This window comes from Canis aureus, chromosome 15, assembly GCF_053574225.1.
Source record: "Canis aureus isolate CA01 chromosome 15, VMU_Caureus_v.1.0, whole genome shotgun sequence".
Lineage (NCBI taxonomy): Eukaryota > Metazoa > Chordata > Mammalia > Carnivora > Canidae > Canis > Canis aureus.
Window position 1 is genome coordinate 1,619,159 of NC_135625.1, and position 18,221 is coordinate 1,637,379.

At 49.9% G+C, this 18,221-nt stretch overlaps 1 protein-coding gene across 2 annotated transcripts in view; it reads right to left on the bottom strand.

The window, feature by feature from the left end:
* The window catches only part of CSMD1 (CUB and Sushi multiple domains 1), a 1,870,054-nt gene that overhangs the window by 204,822 nt on the left and 1,647,011 nt on the right, over positions 1-18,221 (bottom strand). For both annotated transcript variants that reach the window (XM_077848529.1, XM_077848528.1), the window contains exons 34-36: positions 12,090-12,293; positions 11,035-11,159; positions 10,104-10,200 (exon numbers count right to left, since the gene is read on the bottom strand). In XM_077848529.1, coding sequence (XP_077704655.1) covers positions 10,104-10,200; positions 11,035-11,159; positions 12,090-12,293 — 426 coding nt within the window. The remainder of the gene's footprint in view (positions 1-10,103; positions 10,201-11,034; positions 11,160-12,089; positions 12,294-18,221) is intronic.

The window sequence follows — 18,221 nt, forward strand, 5'->3', positions numbered from 1 at the left end:
ACAAGGTCTTACGTGGATCTTGCACCGGCTTTTCCACGTTGCATTGTCGGCTGTTTTTGTTTTTATTTTTAAAAGATTTTATTTATGTACTTGAGAGAGAGAAAGCGTGTGCACAAGCAGGGGAGAGGGAGAGGCGGAGGGAGGAGTGACTCCAGCTGCACAGGGGCCCCGGCGGGGCTCGATCCAGGCCGGGCTCACGCCCTGAGCCCCAGCAGCCGGCTGTGGCCCCGCGAGCACTGTGCTAGAGCCAGCTGTGCCAGGACGCGGATGCTGCTTCCCGTGACAGCCAGGCACCCCGCAACCTGGCGCCCGCCCCCTTGGACCCCCAGCGGGCATCGGGACTGGGCCTGGCCTGCCTCCCCGCCGCCCGGGTCCTGCCCCCGACACTGTCTTCGGCCACGGATTCTGCTCATAAATGTCCTTTGTAGACGGGCTGAAGGACCTGTGTCCCGGGACTCGGGGTTTTCCAAGCTCCCCGCCCACCGAGCCCGTTGGCCAGCGAGTCCCCAACCCCGGCCCGGGCTGGGCTGGCGGGGGAGCGGTGCACACGCGGCTTGCTGACTGTGTGCGTGCACACGGCCATGTAGACTGTTCCGGAAGCTGCAGCTCCCGAGAGCTTCGGGGCCTGCCTCCATCCACCTCCCTGCCGTCGAGGGGGGCTGGCTCCCACACGGGACCCGCCCAAGAACCGCAGGTGCGCGGGGGACGACGGGCCTCGGGAGTTGGAAGGTTCAAGCCACCTGTGGTTTGGCCTCGGGGCGACCGACGGGCCGACACAGAAGCCACTTCTGGGCCCCAGGCCCGGTCCGCTGCTTGGCCCGAAGGCCCGAGCACTCAGGCTCCCGAGGGACCGACGGCGGGTCATGGGCCACGCTGCCAGGAGGGCAGGCCAGCCTGTGTCCCAAAGGGGCAGTCATCTTCCCGGGGACCCCCCCTGCGGGCACGCCCAGGCCGCGGCAAGGGACCCGGGGGCAGGAGGAGGAGGAGGAAGTGCGACCAAGGCCGCTGCCCCCCGCTGGCCGACCGAGCCCCGCGCACGTCAAGACAAGGCCGCCCACCAAGCCCGGGCTTCACCGCTCCGGTCACGCGTGGGCTGCGGGCGGCCTTTCTCACGCCGTATTACTTCTCTGACCCAAAACCCGTTGTCCGCTCACTGTCCTACGTTTTGAGACTTTCACTCCAGCGTAGTTAGCACACACAGCTACCCTAGCCGCGGGTGTAGACTACAGGATCCCACCGTCCCAGACGCGACGCGCAGCCCTGGCGGGCCTTTCAGCAGGTGCGCTGCCAGCGCCAGCCCCTCCCGTGGCCTCAGACCGTGTTCCCAAGAAGACGGCGGGACGGCGGGTCTCAGTAGCGCGGCCGCGTCAGCGCCCGGTCCCCACCCGCATCCCTGCCGGCCTGCTTTCCCTGGGCCTCGGGCGCTCAGCGACGCTTCCCGCTGCGCTGCTGTGTTGAATTACCTGAAACCCTTTTATTTTTTTTTTTATTTTTAAAAAAGATTTTATTTATCCATAAGAGACACAGAGAGAAGGAGAGAGGCAGAGACCCAGGCAGAGGGAGAAGCAGGCTCCCTGCAGGGAGCCCGATGCGGGACTCGATCCCGGGACCCCAGGATCACGCCCTGGGCCGAAAGCAGGTGCTCAACTGCTGAGCCCCCCGGGGATCCCCAACTAGACCCGTCGGCAGCGCTGCCCCGCCCCCCCGGCTTCCCGCCTGTGCATCTTCCCCCAAAGCCTGGAGAACAGCCCGGCCGAGGCCCCCACGGACGGTGCCCAGCGAACACTTCCCCGCGGTGCTCCTCACTCGGTTCAGCTCTCCCTTCGGGCCAGGAGACCCTCGCTCACGCGTTTTAACATCTATTTCCAGCTCCGGTCCCCACAATTCAGGTGTCCGCTGCGCATTGTTTGACTTTTTTCGCATGTTCGTCGTCAGCCACCCGGGTTCCGTGGGGTCAGAGGACCCGCACGGGCTCCCGACTGGGCGCAGATGAGCCGCGGCACTGAGAACAGCTCCATGGAGTGGCGGTGACGCTGAGGCCTGGCACATGGTGACACGGGAGCGTGTGCGCGACGCTTTGTGAGTCCCGATCCTCCTGAACGTCGTTGCTGATGGAGCAACTCACGGACCCCGTCCTGCTTGTACCTGTCACGAGACGCCACCACTCGCTCTGCTGGATCTTGAGGCCTCAGGTGACGCCCAGGTGCACAGGTGCGTGGGTCGGGGAGCCGGGGGTGCCGTGCGGGGAGCACCTGGCCCGCGGCGGGCAGCCACTGGGCCCTCGTGGACGGGCCAGAGACGGTCTCCCCCCCCCCACCATGCAGCTGGGGAGATTTTCTTTTTTTAGGCGTTGCCCCAGGCAGTATATTTGTGATCACATCGTTTTCCTGTGACCCAGATAGAGCAACACCGGACAAAGAAAACCCAGAAAGGATACTTTGGCCCCTACGCGTCAGCACGGGTATTTACTTCCCCTAATACTGATTGTCAGCCACAAACTGGTTGGAATCCTGATCTACTTTATTCATTTGTAATTTATAACCTACTTCCAAAAATAATTTTAGACGACTTACAGCATAAGCCCTACGTATATGTGGCTGCTTGAACAGAAACAAAAAAGATTTTTTTTTTAGATGAATTTATCCAAGAAGTCAGTCGATTGTTTTTCCTGAAATACGGGCCTCTGACAACTACTCCTTATGTTTCCTGGCACTCCCCCACCAACGTGTAGAACGGGTCCGACTGATTCTTTCATAGATGCTTTTTTTTTTTCTTTTTTTTCCTTTTTTAAATTTTTTTTTTATTTATGATAGTCACAGAGAGAGAGAGAGGCAGAGACATAGGCAGAGGGAGAAGCAGGCTCCATGCACCGGGAGCCCGACGTGGGACTCGATCCCGGGTCTCCAGGATCGCGCCCTGGGCCAAAGAAAGGCGCCAAACCGCTGCGCCACCCAGGGATCCCCCATAGATGCTTTTTAAAGTACCATAGAAACAAAAAGTTCAAATACTGATGGTGTTTTTAAAGATATTGAGATTTTATGGCTGATTTGTCATTCTTTCTGTGTAAAGTTTATAAAAACCTATTAAAATATTTCAAATCCTTTCTACGGTAAAAAAAAAAAGGTACAAATATAGTAAAAAGCTCCCACATACTCACTCTCTCTCTCCACATTACACAATAATTGAGTCTGTTCCTCCCTCTAACTCATTTATGTGGGTATCTGTAAAATTATTTTATCCGAAACCATTTGTGAGCAAGTTGCAAACATGACGGCCCGTGTCTTGCAAAAATTCAACGTGTTCCCTTCAACAGAACATCGCGGACTCCAGAAAGCGGATGCGAACGCCCCAGTGTGCGCCGCGCAGACTTCCCAGGGCCCGAGACTCTGCTCTGCGGGGTCGCGACTCCAGGACCCGACCGCGAGCCCTCGGCGCCTTCGCCCGACTGTCCCCTCGGTTTCCTCCACCCCGAGAGTCTCTTAGTCTTTCTCACGCCTTCCTCAACCTGACGCTCTTGGAAAACACAAGCACGTTTTCTGTGTGGTCTGGTATTTCTCAGTTTGGGTTTGTCCGACGGTCTCAGCGACGACAGTCGTCGGCCTGAGCACTTCTGGGCGATCCGCTCCTGCCGGGTCATCCCCGCGGCTGCTCCCTGGTCTCGGGTGAGACGCGCTGGCTCGTGCGGCCCAGAGGGCGACGCGGGCCTGGCCTCCCAGCCTGGGTCGGTGGCACCGTGCGGGCGGCTAGGTCACCCCCCCGGTCGCAGCCCCACAGCACGGCCAGCTCTCCGGGGTGTCATCTGCCTCGACAGCGGGGTCCTCGGCACCCCAGTGCGCACCTGGGCACGCTCCCGGTGGCCTTCCCGTTAACACGCGCCAAGGGTGGCATGTGCCAGGCTTCTCCCCAGAAGTTACTACTTCCCTGTTTTCGATGAGCACACATCAGGGAGGGACACGCGCGGGCCTGAGGGCCTGTTGTTCCTGCAGAACCTCCCCGTTGGCGTTGGCACCCACCCGTGCACCAGCCTCAATCATTTATTATTCTAACAGCTGCCAAGTGATGATTCTCCGATTCCACCTTCCTCCTAGGTTTACTCGTTTGCATTCTGTAAGGCAAATCTCCTTCTCATTCACTCCATTTAGGTGCGTACCTACTTGCACCAGGGCGGACTCACAGATTTCTATTTGATACAGGGCGGCTCCTGGTTATTTCTTTTCCTTCCCACCAGAGCCTCGAGAAATGACCCTTCATTTCTCCAAGAACATGGGTTCCTCTAGGGACCGATGGTAGGGAATTGATATTTAGAAGCTCAGACTGGGTCCTGGAGGGGTGCAAGGCTGCTAGGGTGCTGCTCTCTATCTGTCAAGAGACACAGGTGCGAAACATGCACACACGCACCTGCATACGACATTTTTATTGTCATCTAAACATTAAAACCACAAGTTCACACTGATACCTCTCCTTCAAGTCCAATTAGCTTTCCTCATTTCCATTTCTGTGACTCCTTTCCCAGACACGGAGAGGCCTGGTTCGCATTACCCTCCGTGTTACTCCCACGTCCGTGCCCAGCCGCCCAACCTGCCCAGCTGCCGCCTCGTTCGGCCGCTCTGTTCTCAGACCCGGACTCTTCCAAACACGCCCAACAAGCACATGGGAAAAGAACATCAGCCGCAATGAGATCTCAAACTCCATGCCATCCCTCGCAAAATTAACTTCAACTCCCAAGTTAACACAACCCCCGGCTGTGTCCACTGGGTCTGAAGCCATTCATCCTTCATAGCCTCAGGAGTCCGTCTGGTGGTGAATAAAGAGAAGACCCATGGCCAGAAGTAAAATGAAGCTCTGCTTTTTCAATTTGGACCAATGCCCCATAACCCTCCAAAGAAAAGGGAGCTGGGCGTCTACACCTATGTGGGTGAATTGTGAGGGGTGGGGGAAGCCAGTGTTTGGCTTAAATCACCCAAGGTAATTCACCCTGAAGCTTGCAGGGGCAAAGATGGAAGAGCCCTCAGATGTTCAGTCTCAGCAAAAACATAGAGAAGGAAGGGAGCAGACCGGCCTTGACCGGCCTGTTAGCAGGGGGAGGAGTCCAACGAGGCCAGTGCCATTGGCCGTAATGGGTGCTCCCACACTGGGTGCTCGTTAGGTCCCCAACGCCAGGAGCGAGGGGCGTTTGTCATTGGGAAAGCCATTGCTCTTCCCTTGGGCAACCGTAAATAAAATAACAGAGAATCCAGCAGCTTCCCTATAAAACTATGCCAGAGGGGCAAGATTTAAAACAATGCTTTCTCCATGGTCGCTGTATTACATAAAATCTTATACAGTAGCCCCCCTTTATCCACAGGGATATGTTCTAAGACCCCCCAGGGAATGCCCAAAACCACGGAGAGCACCACCCTCCATATGCTACGCGTTTCCCTTGACCACCCACGGCAGAGTGTGACGTATAAATTAGGCACGGGTCTCTCTCTCTCTCTCTCTCTCCCCCTCTCAAATAAATAAAATCTTTATAAACAACAACAAAAAAAAAACCCAAAAAACAAAACTATATAAATCTTTGAATACTAAATTACAACACGTAAACGGTTTGTTTAACTTCAAGAAAAAAAAGCATGTTTCCATAATATATTTGGATATTGTACAATATTATACTTTCTTTAATTACATTGATTTTAGGTACAAAGAAATTCAACCTAAGTGCGTGGGAAAACCTATTGTCAGACCCACTCTTTCAATCTAGAGGACATATAAAACAATTGACCGTGTTGTTAGATCAAATTATGTTATTTTGAATTGGATTCATTTCTTCACATGTTATTTATGAATGACTTCCTTGATCACATTACTTGCTCACTTACGTTTTTATTTAACTTAATATCAGTTTTCTTAAAAGTGTGCATCTTTGCCTATTTTGTTAAGAAAGTTGATAGCAACAAATAGCAAATTCCAGGATTATTTTTATCAGAGGAGTTTCTTAATCCAATCCTTGAAACATGAAGAATCCTTATTTCCATTTTGGAAAAGAATAGACCACGAAACAGTGACTATCATAGAGATGGTTTAGGCTCAAATACCTCAGTATCATCCCACCTATTATAAACAACCACTTTAGCCAACTTGTATCATAAAATAATGTGATCAAAATCAAGTATTATGAACACACAGAACACTGCTGTAAAACTTACACATCGCCTATATTTTAAGTTTTTACTTAGTAGGTCTTTATAAAAAATATTTATTATTTTTAAAAATATTTTATTTGAATTCAATTTGCCAACATATAATAAGTAGTTTTTTTTTTTATTCCTTATATGTGACATCTCAGAAATCTAAAGAATCAAAATAGTGCTGTAGTCTCTGCTCACACCATTAATATGGGGTCGTGCGTAGTAAGGGGTTGGTCTGCTCTTTGCTCCCGGTGTCTAGACAGTCATTTCTCGACCCTTGGACCATCCTGAGTGACAGGAATGTCCCTTGTTACTCACGACGGGCTCCTCCAGCCACACCTGAGTTTATGGTAACTGTGATCATGATTCTGTTTGTGATAACATCCGTGCTGTATGTGGGAAGGACAACCACGTGCTTAGAGGCTTGGGGTTTCGAGCCACACGGTACCAGCCTGACCTCACAACCTCTGGGAGGCGACGGGCTGAAGATTGAGTTCAGCCTCGTGGCCAGGGATTGCATTAATCAAGCCTACGAAATGAAAACCCGTGAAAACGCTGGGCAGCCAAGCTCAGGAGAGCTTCTTGGTCGGTGATACGCAAGTGTCTGGCAAGTGACACGTCCTGAGGACACGGAAGCCCCACATGTGACCCCCTGCCCTATGGTGCCCTACGAGTCCCTCGGTTTGGCTGCTCCTGATCTGACCACTTTATAACACGCCGTATTCGCAGGCATATTGCTTCTCATGTTCTGCGAGTTAGACTAGGGATTTAGGCAAACTAAGATAAACCCCCCAGTTTTGAGCCAGTTGGTCAAGGTGTGGGTGGCCTGGGGACATTGAGCTTGGAACTGGCATCTGAGGGGAGATGGGAAGCCGCGGCTTCAGCGCAGGAGCTGTGTGCCAATAAGTCCTGGTGATTATGGTCAGACTTGCATTGCGTTGGTACTGAGGTCAAATATTTTTTAAAAGGTGGGGATTTTAGAGGGCATTTGTGATGAGCACCGAGTGACGTGCAGAAGTGTCGAAGCACTAAATTGTACACTTGAAACTAGCATTACACTGTGTGCTAAGTGAAAAGTAAATAAAAACTTAAAAAAACTTGTAAATGTAGCTAAAGTTATACATTTAGCCAGAGACATTGCTTACTATTAAGACGGATCCCAGTTTTGTCTCAGAAACGTAGATGCATCTTGACATCTAGCGTCTCAGTACTGCTGATAGACTTAAATTAAAATTTGCACACATGATGTAACAGAAAAAAAAAAAGATCTTTCCTCTTGGATAATTCTAAAAACTCAAATTAGAACGAGAAGATTGCTGTTGTTATTCTTTATCAGGCATGCAGGCGATGTGTTTACTTCTTTTATTATTATTTTCCATCACTTTTTAATAAGCCATTCTGCTCACCTTGGTCAAGCAATCACGCGACCATGTCCCGTGTACTGTCTAGTCAGTACTGTCTACGCTTGTGTGTGAACGTGTTCAAGTAACACACTCATGCCTGAGAAAATCAGGTGGAAAAACTAGTTCCATGTTAAATCCTTCTCTTTGAAAAATCAACCTATTCCTCATAATACCTGAGAAATACAAAATCGCACATCTGAGGCTAGGTTCACATAGAGCAGTTATTCAAGAGAAGGTTTAATACAGGCTGAGCTACATTAATTGATAAATACAAGAATTCATCTGAACAATGAAATTCAAACTTCAAGAAAAAAAGGCAAAACACATGCTTTGTAAGCAAGTTTTACTTAATAAAAGAAAATATATTTATGGGACTGTCCTGCACTTACTGAAAAACGTCCACAGACCCGTGTGGTTCAAACCTATGTCGTTCAAGGGTCACCTATAAAAAGACCCTGGCCCCAAACCGCAGGGCTCTGTTGCCTGGATCATTTCTTCTCCTTTTGATTTATCTGCTTGTATTTTACTAATCTGTTAACATATTTTACTTTTTCCTAGGTATTTTATATTAGTTAAGATGTTATTACTCTCCCAAATCCTAGAAAAATATTACTTTTGACCTCCTTTATCACCCAACACCTACCTGTCGTGCTGCATATTTGCCAAAAGTTATAGATATCTTTAGTTTACATGATTATCATTTTTATATATTATTAAAACATATTTTATTACAACTCTTGTGTTTTGCCATCTGCATGCAGATTTTATTTATGTAATTAATTTTTATATTTATTTATTTATTAATTCATTCATTCATCCATGAGAGACACAGAGAGAGGCAGAGACACAGGCAGAGGGAGAACCAGGCTCCCTGTGGGGAGCCCAATTCAAGACTTGATCCCGGGACCCTGGGGTCACACCCTGGGTGGAAGTCAGATGCTCAACCACTGAGCCACTCAGGCGTGCCTGCATACAGATTTTATTTTATTTTATTTTATTTTTATTTTTTTTAAAAGGTCACATACATTTTATTTGTTAATTTTTTTTATTTTTTTTTAATTTTTATTTATTTATGATAGGCACACAGTGAGAGAGAGAGAGGCAGAGACACAGGCAGAGGGAGAAGCAGGCTCCATGCACCGGGAGCCCGACGTGGGATTCGATCCCGGATCTCCAGGATCGCGCCCTGGGCCAAAGGCAGGCGCCAAACCGCTGCGCCACCCAGGGATCCCTGCATACAGATTTTAAACCCTTTTGTTACTGTTCCTATTTTTAGGGGCCGAGATTTTGTTTATTCCTAAGAAGAAATTTGGTACTTGATACATGTAGTAGGTACCTACAGTAATCACTCACTAAGCTAGACTGTTACAAGCGCTATCTGGTGACGGACGTGAGCGAAATTACACAGTAAACTGGCATTTTACTGCACCAACTCTAAGTGACCACATAAAACTATGGTTGTATTTGCTGATGTCCAGACACAGGGTCTCTGGAGGGACTAAGCAGGGGCGTGATTAAGTTGTGAAGGGCCCGTTTGCCATCCACCCTGTGTCCAACCTGCTGAGCAGCCACAGACTAGAGATGTCCGGAGATGCAGCCCAGAGAAGCTTGCAACAAAGTTCAGGCCGTGGGTCAAAAGGAGGGGATTGGTGGGATGGGGATAGTCCTATAAAAGCTATTATTTTTCTGCGAATCCGGGAGGATACTAAAATGTGTCAATATCTGTTCATCAGTGGTTTAACACAAGGGCAACAATAGTGCTCCGTGCAGAGTGCTCTTTGGGGGACTCAGCCTGGCCTCTCAGTGACATGTGCTGACTGTGACGATGACGGTGGTGAAGGGGATGGCAGCGACGGTGACAGCTAATCTGTTGGGAATTCTGATCTGTTCACGCTCTACAGGGTGGAAGAAGCAGGGTGACCTGCCAGGATAAAGAAAGGGAGGACGGAGCTGAATAGCGCTGCTCTTGGCAAAGGCGAGGGCGGAGCTGCCAAGGCCAGTTTGGAAGCAATTTCTGTGGTGGTGGCAGATGCAAGAAAGAGCAAGGAAGGACTGCATGGCCGCCGGCACCGTGCTCATCCGGTGGCTCGTGAGGGCGGCAGCATCTGCAGTAAAGGGTTGAGATTACCTGCGACTCTGATGGACCAAAACACCGCCAAGTTCAGGCCTAAATGCCCCCAAATGCAGAGTGCAACTTTCCTGGATTGCCTAGTCTAGGGCGCCTCTCCTCCTGGGACCTGGGATCCACTGGCGGCTGCACCCCCACCTTCCGCTATGACCCCTGGATCCCTTGTCCCTGGGCCTCCGCCTGTCGCCTGCCCACACTCTGCTTCCCGCTCCTTCCAGCAGCCCCCTCGCTCTGTGGGAACAAAGCTGACTGTCGGCGCACCTCTCAGGGTTTCAACACTTGCCAAGCTATTATGGGTATGGTTACGTTCTGTAGGAAAACACCTGCGTCGAATGTTTCCTTGCTGTTGTCTGTTAGTGTTTGATGATTCTGGTTCATAAACGCTGGGAGCTGGTGTTGTCTTACCTGAGAAGCTTCCCAGCCTGGGCGCAGTCATGTCCCCACCGTCATAAATCTCCAGGGAGTCCCAGTTCTGCTCGGTGGCAAAACTGATCACTTGGATCTAGCAAACAATGGTATTCAGTTAATATGTATTTTTAGTTTAAAGAAATTGGCCTGATCATGTGGGGTTTCCTGTGAAAACTTAATATATGCCCGTAAGAAAAAGGTAAAACCAAAGAGAATAAGCCATGCAAAGATATTTGAAAATTTCTACAAATGGTACTTTTGACAGCTTTTATCCTAAAACTCTATTATTGCTATTCCAAATATAGAAATGTGATTAGAAACACATTATAGAAGCAGTAGGAAAAGAGAACAGGTTATGGTTTAAGTGTTTATAATAACCAATGCATAATGATTAAAGTAAATAACCAATGCAACAAATAAAATAAACCAATGCAACAAATAAAATAACCAATGCAAAAATAAATAAAATAAGATAAAATAACCAATTCAGAAATAAAAAAATAACCAATGCAGACATAAATAAGATAAAATAACTGATTCAGAAATAAATAAAATAACCAATGCAAAAATAAAATAAACCAATGCAACAAATTAAATGACCAATGCAAAAATAAATAAAATAAGATAAAATAACCAATTCAGAAATAAATAAAATAACCAATGCGGAAATAAATAAGATAAAATAACCAATTCAGAAATAAAAAATAACCAATGCAGAAATAAATAAGATAAGATAAAATAAAATAACCAATTCATAAATATATAAAATAAAATAAAATAATAAAATAAAATAAAATAAAAAACATAAAATAAAATAAATAAAATAATACAATAAAATAACCAATGCAAAACAGAAACCATGCACGGGAAGCAAGCACTTCCTGGCCAAGCCCCGTGCATTCCGGCCCTGAGGGTGTGAGGGGCTTACCTGAATTCCTGATCCTTCTGTAACTATGATTTTCCAGATACAGTTTAAGTTGTTACCATATGGTTCTGGGTAGCCAGGGGATAAAATGGTGCCTCTGCGCTGAGTGAAATTGCCACTGCAGGGGACTGAAAGACAAAACCGTATCTCGTAAAAATAGAGTACAGAGAGGACAGCCTTAAGTCGGTGCCGAGAGTTTCCGTGCCGTGTGATCAGATATTAAGAGACGCTTTACAGGGAGTGTGGTCCTTGACAGGGATGGCATTGGCAGCCCGGGTGCACATAGCCCGTTCCCTTATGAACTCGCACCGTCGCCGATCGTTACCCGCCGTCCTCCCAAGTAGAGAACTGGCGTCTAAGAGTAAATCTCCCCAAGCTCCCCCACGAGGGACTGTGCCTAACACTGGCATCTCTGACGTGAATCCTGTTTAGAATAATTTTATCCGTGCGATTTAGGGAGCTTTGCAGAGCATTGTCTTCTATACACAGACTCGCAACTCCCAAGGATATTAGTGGGATTTATGAGCAAATCCAGAGAGGAAAAGAGACGCTGAAAACGTACAAATGAATGCAAGAGCTAATCGTGACTGTTGCACTGCAGGGCCTTACACGGAACGAAGCAAATAAACTACAACTAACAACGGCATTGTTATTCGGGCTGCGTCAACCTATTACTTTTCAATCCTTCATCAGCCCACATTTATTAAAAGGACATCACACAAGATAGCAAATCAACATTATAATGATTCTTCCCCAAAATGAAATTATGTTCTACACCCACGGTGTTGAGAGCTAATGGCCTACTTAATAAGTATGGGGAAAGGAAACATGTTTCACACTCGTTAATCTAATGAGTTGTTTCGTGAAACACGGTAATCTTTAGGGTTTAGCTGCTGCTCAATTATTTCAGATAAAATGCGTTGCTCCGTAAGGAGGTCCGGGGGATGACCAGGCGGTGGAGACGAGGCAGGAGCACTGAAAAGCAGCTCTTCGGCCGGCTGCGAGGCTGGGCTGGACAGCCTGGCGCGGGTCATCACACCTGCTGGACACACGCTTACCTATGCAGCTCGGGATCGTGTCGTTCCACTGAGCTAGAGCGTTGGGCACGGACTGGCAGCGGATGGCAGTGGAGCCCTGGAGGAGGTACCCCGGGTTACACTCGAATCGGACGATCGAGCCCGCCGAAAACTCGGAGCCGATTCTCCTTCCGTATCTGGGCTCGGGGATGGAGCTGCACTGGGTATCGCTGGTTCGAGGAACCGCTGGAAGCAAAGCACACAACACAGCCCCTGTCTCTTCACTGGGAAGCAAAATATTTCCTTGGAAGTTGAGTTGAGCCCAGAGAGAGTTGACGTTAATATAGGAATTAATAACGCCTTCTGCAATTTCTAGAGGGATGATTTGGGGGCCCTCCCCTCATCTGCATTTCATCCTCTTACCAGCCCCGAGGACCGCCTTATAGTCTCATTCCAGACGAGGAAAACGTGGCATAAGGAGCATGAGTGCCTTATGAGAGTTGAGTGATATTCAGGCAGTTAAAATTAATTAAGCCCCCAAATCTCTGTGCTCATGATAATGAGGTGACTGAGGATTGTACCTATTCTCAAAGACCTTGGAGTCTAGCGAGTACACGATGGCTATTGTGATGCAATAACAAAATTAAAAACGGAACTACCGCATGACCCGGCAACCTCACTTCGGGGTGTACCTCCAAACAAATATTAGAATCAGCACCTCAGAGAGAGCTCTCTCTGGCCCCACGTTCACTGCAGGACGATTTCCCAAGCCATGGAAACAACCTGCGTGCCCATCGACGGATGAAGGGAGAGGGAAAATGTTTTATATCCATGCAATGGAATATTATTTAGCCTTAAAAAAAGAAAGAAACTCTGCTGTTTTCAATGACACGGATGTTCCTCTATCTCCCGATCATAGTCAAGACGCGCCGCCCCACCCGGGCTCCCTGCCGGCACCCGGTCCGAAGCAAAGTCACGCCGCCTGCAGTCCTGTCCCAAATCACGCAGCACAGACCTCAACCCCATAACCAGCCCCTCCCGGAACTTTCCCTTGGAGACGCCTCAGGGTCTCCTTGGCGTGTGGCCCTCAGCAAGGCGGCCGATAGAGACCCGAGCTTGTCTGATTACGGGTGTGCCCTTCCGGTCGTTGGGTGGAAGGCGCGGGCAGGTGAGCCTCCTGCCAGGATGGGGCGATGCATCTATTTGGGTTGTTCATTGGAATTCACCATCCGTGGGAGATTTATCTGTTTATCCAAAGGGCGGGGACAAAGTTGGAAAAATGCTTCCATCGCCAAAGACGTCCCATATGCCAAAGCCACTCTTCGAGGACCAGATCCAGCAGGCGGGCACCGGAAGCGCCATGGAAGTCGGCGCGTCTCTCGTCCCCAGGACCCCGTCTCTCCTTCGGTGTGTGCGTCGCCTCCTTGCACCGAGCGGCCTTCTGCGAGAATGAGCTCCTACGCTCCGCTGCTCCCCGGCGATCCTCTGTGTTGGCACTGCTCTCCCTAAGGGGCCGGCGTCGGGCTGGGGATCGAGGCCGAGCAGGGACGGACGCCACCAGGGAACCGCGGCCCGGCAGGCAGGCCCGTGGAACGGAGGCCGCAGATGGTTCCGACCAAACCGCGCCCGAATCCAGCGCTCAAGTGTTGGCCGTCGGGAGGCCAAGTGCATGACGTCACATACCAGCAGCCGCAGGGGAAGTGGTTAAGGATACATCATCAGAAAGGCTCTTTTTTTTTTTTTTTTTTGATGACTAAAAACAGAATGCAGAATAACTGTGATATGATAACAAAAGATCGCTTCGAACTCCTACTTGTTGGGTTTCTGAATCTGAGGATGCCCGTTACAGCTGAACAAGCCGCGTGAGAGCAAAAAGGAAATGGATGAAAAATATCCCACGGAGGCTTCAACTCCCAAGAATTGTTTTCACCAAACTGGAGAAATATCCCTCCAGGGGCAACTTTTCTACTTGCCCTGACTTACAGGGAAGGCAAAGGCTCCTCACTGACGTAGGTGGGCTCGCACGCGGGGGCCCGGGGTGCAGGGGCCCGTGCGCGGCGACAACCGCACCACCAGGGTCATTCGGACACATGCCACCTTCGAGCTTTTCTTCATGAACTTCAAAATTTTCACTTTTTAAAGGGAAATAATAATAATAAGCCCCAAACACCTGCATTTGGATGAAATCGTGAAGGACGGTTTTTAGAGGAAGGGGCTTCCGAAGTGAGGGCACCAGCTGTGAGTCTGCAAAGGGGGCCAGAAGCGAGCAGAGCCCTCGGGCCGACGGCCGCCCCAGGTCTGGGGGGTCACACCGTGTGCGGCTCCTGGTGCTGTCGCCCGCCCTCGGGTCCTGCCCCTGCCCTGATGCTCCGGGAGCCGCGGACAGACGTTCGATCCTCTGTGCTCATCACCCTCCACCTCGTAGCAAAGTCGCACCTGCTGCAAAGCGGAACCGAAATCCACGCAGTGGAAAGCCGGCAGGGATGAGGACAGCCTGGAGGAGGAGGCGGTGGGCAGAGGGGTGACGGCCCGGGGCGGGCCTCCCGGCCTCCCGCGCATGCACAGAAAGGGCACCCGTGGTAGGTCCACCGCCCTCCCCCCGCCAACGCCCGCAGCCCAGGTCTGCACACGGGGCTCGCTCACGGCTCCTCTATCCGAGCAGGTGCAACAACAGCAACAGCCATAATAATAGCAAACCCAGATGCACGTAGCAACCACTCGCCAAGCCTACGCGGGACAGTCCTTCCGGTGTCACTCAGTGACAGGGGACATTTCCCTTTCTCAAAATCACTCGGTTTTGGTGATGACAGGCCACGACCAGTCGGTGATTTCAAACACCGTTGCCGAACAACGAGCAAAACCTTGTGCTTCTTCGTCTGTGCAAAGCAGTGTGCGCTTTATAGACTCTTTATACAAAATGTGAATTTCTTAGGACTGGAAAACCTTACACTTTATGCCTTCTAGCCGGAGACGAGGCCCAGGGAAGACCACCAAGGACGCGCAGGTACCTGCCAAGGAAGGGCCTCGAGCAAAGGAGACTTCAGTGTGGATTTTTCCTTCCCAAATTCAGAAAATGCGCTTCCATGTTTCTGGGTTGTTGATCGGTTCATTTGGAAGCTGAGGAAAGGGAGCGTTGCCCCGGGACGATTTCGGAACAGCAAAGGCCGAGCCCGTGCATCCGGGCGGCAGGAGGCTGTGCAGGGGGGCGGGGGCGAGCGTCACGGGTCCCGGGGTCCCCTCGGCCAATCTGACACGGGGCGGCCGGGACTGGGTGCCCACCGGCCGTGGGAAGTCGTGCACGGTGCGGAGGTTCGGTACTAAGACGTGGCCTCCTTTCCCCTTGAAGCATCCAGTAAGTTGGCCTGATGCACCGAGTTTGGCGGGAATGAGTTACTTCGAGGGAGCGTGAAGCAGAGTCGGCTCCACGGGCAATGCACAGGGGAACGGAGGAGGCGTCCCCACGGCCCCGCAGCCGGGCCTGAACAGACCGTGAGAGATGGTGTCACCGGGTCCTGCCCCGGGCACCGGCTGGGCTCCTGCTGCTCCGGTGCTGCTGCTCTAAGGTCACAGGGAGCCCACAAGGCAATGAAAGCCGCTCGGCAGAGCCAGGAGGGGCCTCCGAAGCCCGAGGGATCGCGCCGCTCAGTTTGCTAAGAAGCAGCAGGTGCATCACCACGGGCCGGGCTTCCTAGGATGACGGGAATTTTGATTTTCTCGTTGATCTAAGATTCCGTTGACTTCGGGGCTGAGGCATGTTGGTGGAATGGCAACGTGCATCCCACCGTGCAGACCCCCCTACCGACTGTGGTCCTGCCTCCATGGACGGGTGATGCTGCAGGACACGGGCTGCGGAGGCCGGGCCTGGAGCCCAAGTGCGGGACCGTCACACACTCCCTGCGGGGGAGTCCCTGGACCAGTGTTCCTGGGAGGTTCTCACGGCGTCGCTGCCTCTAGATCCACCAGATGGGCACGGAGCCAGGCAGGCACCTGCTGAGTCAAGGGGGGGCGTTGCCCGAGGAGGACCGACGCCTGAGCCACCTGCTGGAAGAGGGGCTCCTCGCCGCTCAACACACGGCGTCCCGCTCGTCTCTGCCCACGCTGTGCTCAGACGCCTGGTGACCTGGGCATCGAGCAGGCTGCTCCACCCCTGAGGACGCGACGTCCTCGGGCATCGAGTTCAATAGCATCGAGCAGCAGAACGAAGCTCCTCACGGGTGCTGAGTCCTCACTGACCAACCGCTGCGGAGGAGCTATTTGAACCGCTGTATTATGGGGGGGTCCCCTGATCAGCCTTCTCTGGGGCGCGCCTGGGCTCTGATCACCCTCTTCCAAACACGCCCCTCTACCTCCAAGTCGCGTGGAAAGCACATGAGAAGGAACAGAGGCGTATGTTAATTAGGACACTGTAAATAAATGAATAATAATTAAAAAAAAAGCCTTGCTACGTCCATTGAACCAGGGCAGCGCTGAGGGCCGGGCACAGGGCAAGACACAGGGGTCCTGGCCTCCCGCACCCCCGGCCGCTGCCCACTGGCCACAGGGGTCTCCAGCAGCTCCTGGAGACACAAGCTCGGTCGCCGGGGCTGGAGACCCCGTCCTCACGGACGCCAGGAGGAGCCTGTGCAATTTTAAGCTTGAATAACGTATGAAGGGATGAAGCCGTCAGTGTTACACACTTTCCAGGAAGTGTTTTTCTTTTTTTCCTTTTTTCTGTTTTTTTTTTTTTTTTTTTTCCCAGGAAGTGTTTTTCTACAACAGATCGCACGACGTTTTTTTCTTGGCTTCCGTGCAACGTTCAAGTCAACTTTCCGTGTGTATCCAAGACTTCCCCGGGGGCTCCTGAGTGACTTATAAGTTGCATTCATGATTCTAGCTCTGTACTTCCAAAGGATTTAGCTTTGATAAAAAGACATCAATTTTTTTTTTTTTTTTTGCTTAAAATTACTGCAGGAACAAAGCAAGTAAAGGAGGTATAATGAGACTTTGTAAAATGGTGAGGATGTTGGAGTCCTTATATATTAAAGATGAGGAAAACATATCTATAAATGATTTTTTTCTTTCCACTTTTCTGTTTTTATTCACTGTAATGGTAATGTGTCACTTGAAACCAGGAAACGTATTTTTTAAATCATGACTTCTGACGATGACATTTGTCAACAGGATAGACACGGGGTCATTTGCCTCAAGTATTTTATTTGATCATCTGAATGATTTTCCGATCCTTATAAAAAAATCAAAAGAACACCCCTTATGAAGGCAGACAATGTCAGCAACTTGACGTTCTCTGGGATAAAATATGTACTTAAACCAAGTGGTCCAGTTTATTTATATGTCACCCCAATTCATCTTGGTTTGTAAATTGGCTTCTGTGAAATAACATACAATTATTTACAGAAAAGTAGGAGCAGGTAAGAGGTAAGCTGCCTACATTGGCCATTGTCCAATGAAGTCCATTAAAAATATTGCTTTTATTGTCTATATTTTAAGAAAAGGCACAATTTAGGACAATGCACCTAATTTTAACTCAGTAGCAACATCATTCAAGCAATTGCCACTTACACTGGGTTAGAGACTCTCCTCCTGTGGCTTGCCCGTCAGATTTTTTCCTACTCCTTTCTCATCGTTTTTTTTTTTTTTTTAATTTTTATTTATTTATGATAGTCACACAGAGAGAGAGAGAGAGAGAAAGAGAGAGGCAGAGCCATAGGCAGAGGGAGAAGCAGGCTCCATGCACCAGGAGCCCGACGTGGGACTCAATCCTGGGTCTCCAGGATCGTGCCCTGGGCCAAAGGCAGGCGCCAAACCGCTGCGCCACCCAGGGATCCCTCTCATCGTTGTTTTAGGCCATCTTATTGCCGAACACTGAAGAGGTTTTATGGTGAAATATTTTATACTTTATTAAATAATTATTTTATAATTTATGGGTTTTATAAACATATTTCAAGGACTTGGAATTTGCAGTATGAGAGTATTATAGACGTTATAAATGAAATTACACGTTATTTTCCATAATATATATTTTTTATAAACATAATGATGCCGTCGAGCATGTTTTCCGAAGTCTCTATTAAAGGCCAGAAACGTTGCTAGGAAGTGATCGTCCTCCACTTCTGAAGAAAATATTTAAGAGCAGTGAGTAATCTCTCCAGCCTCAAGCAAAACTGAGACCTAGAA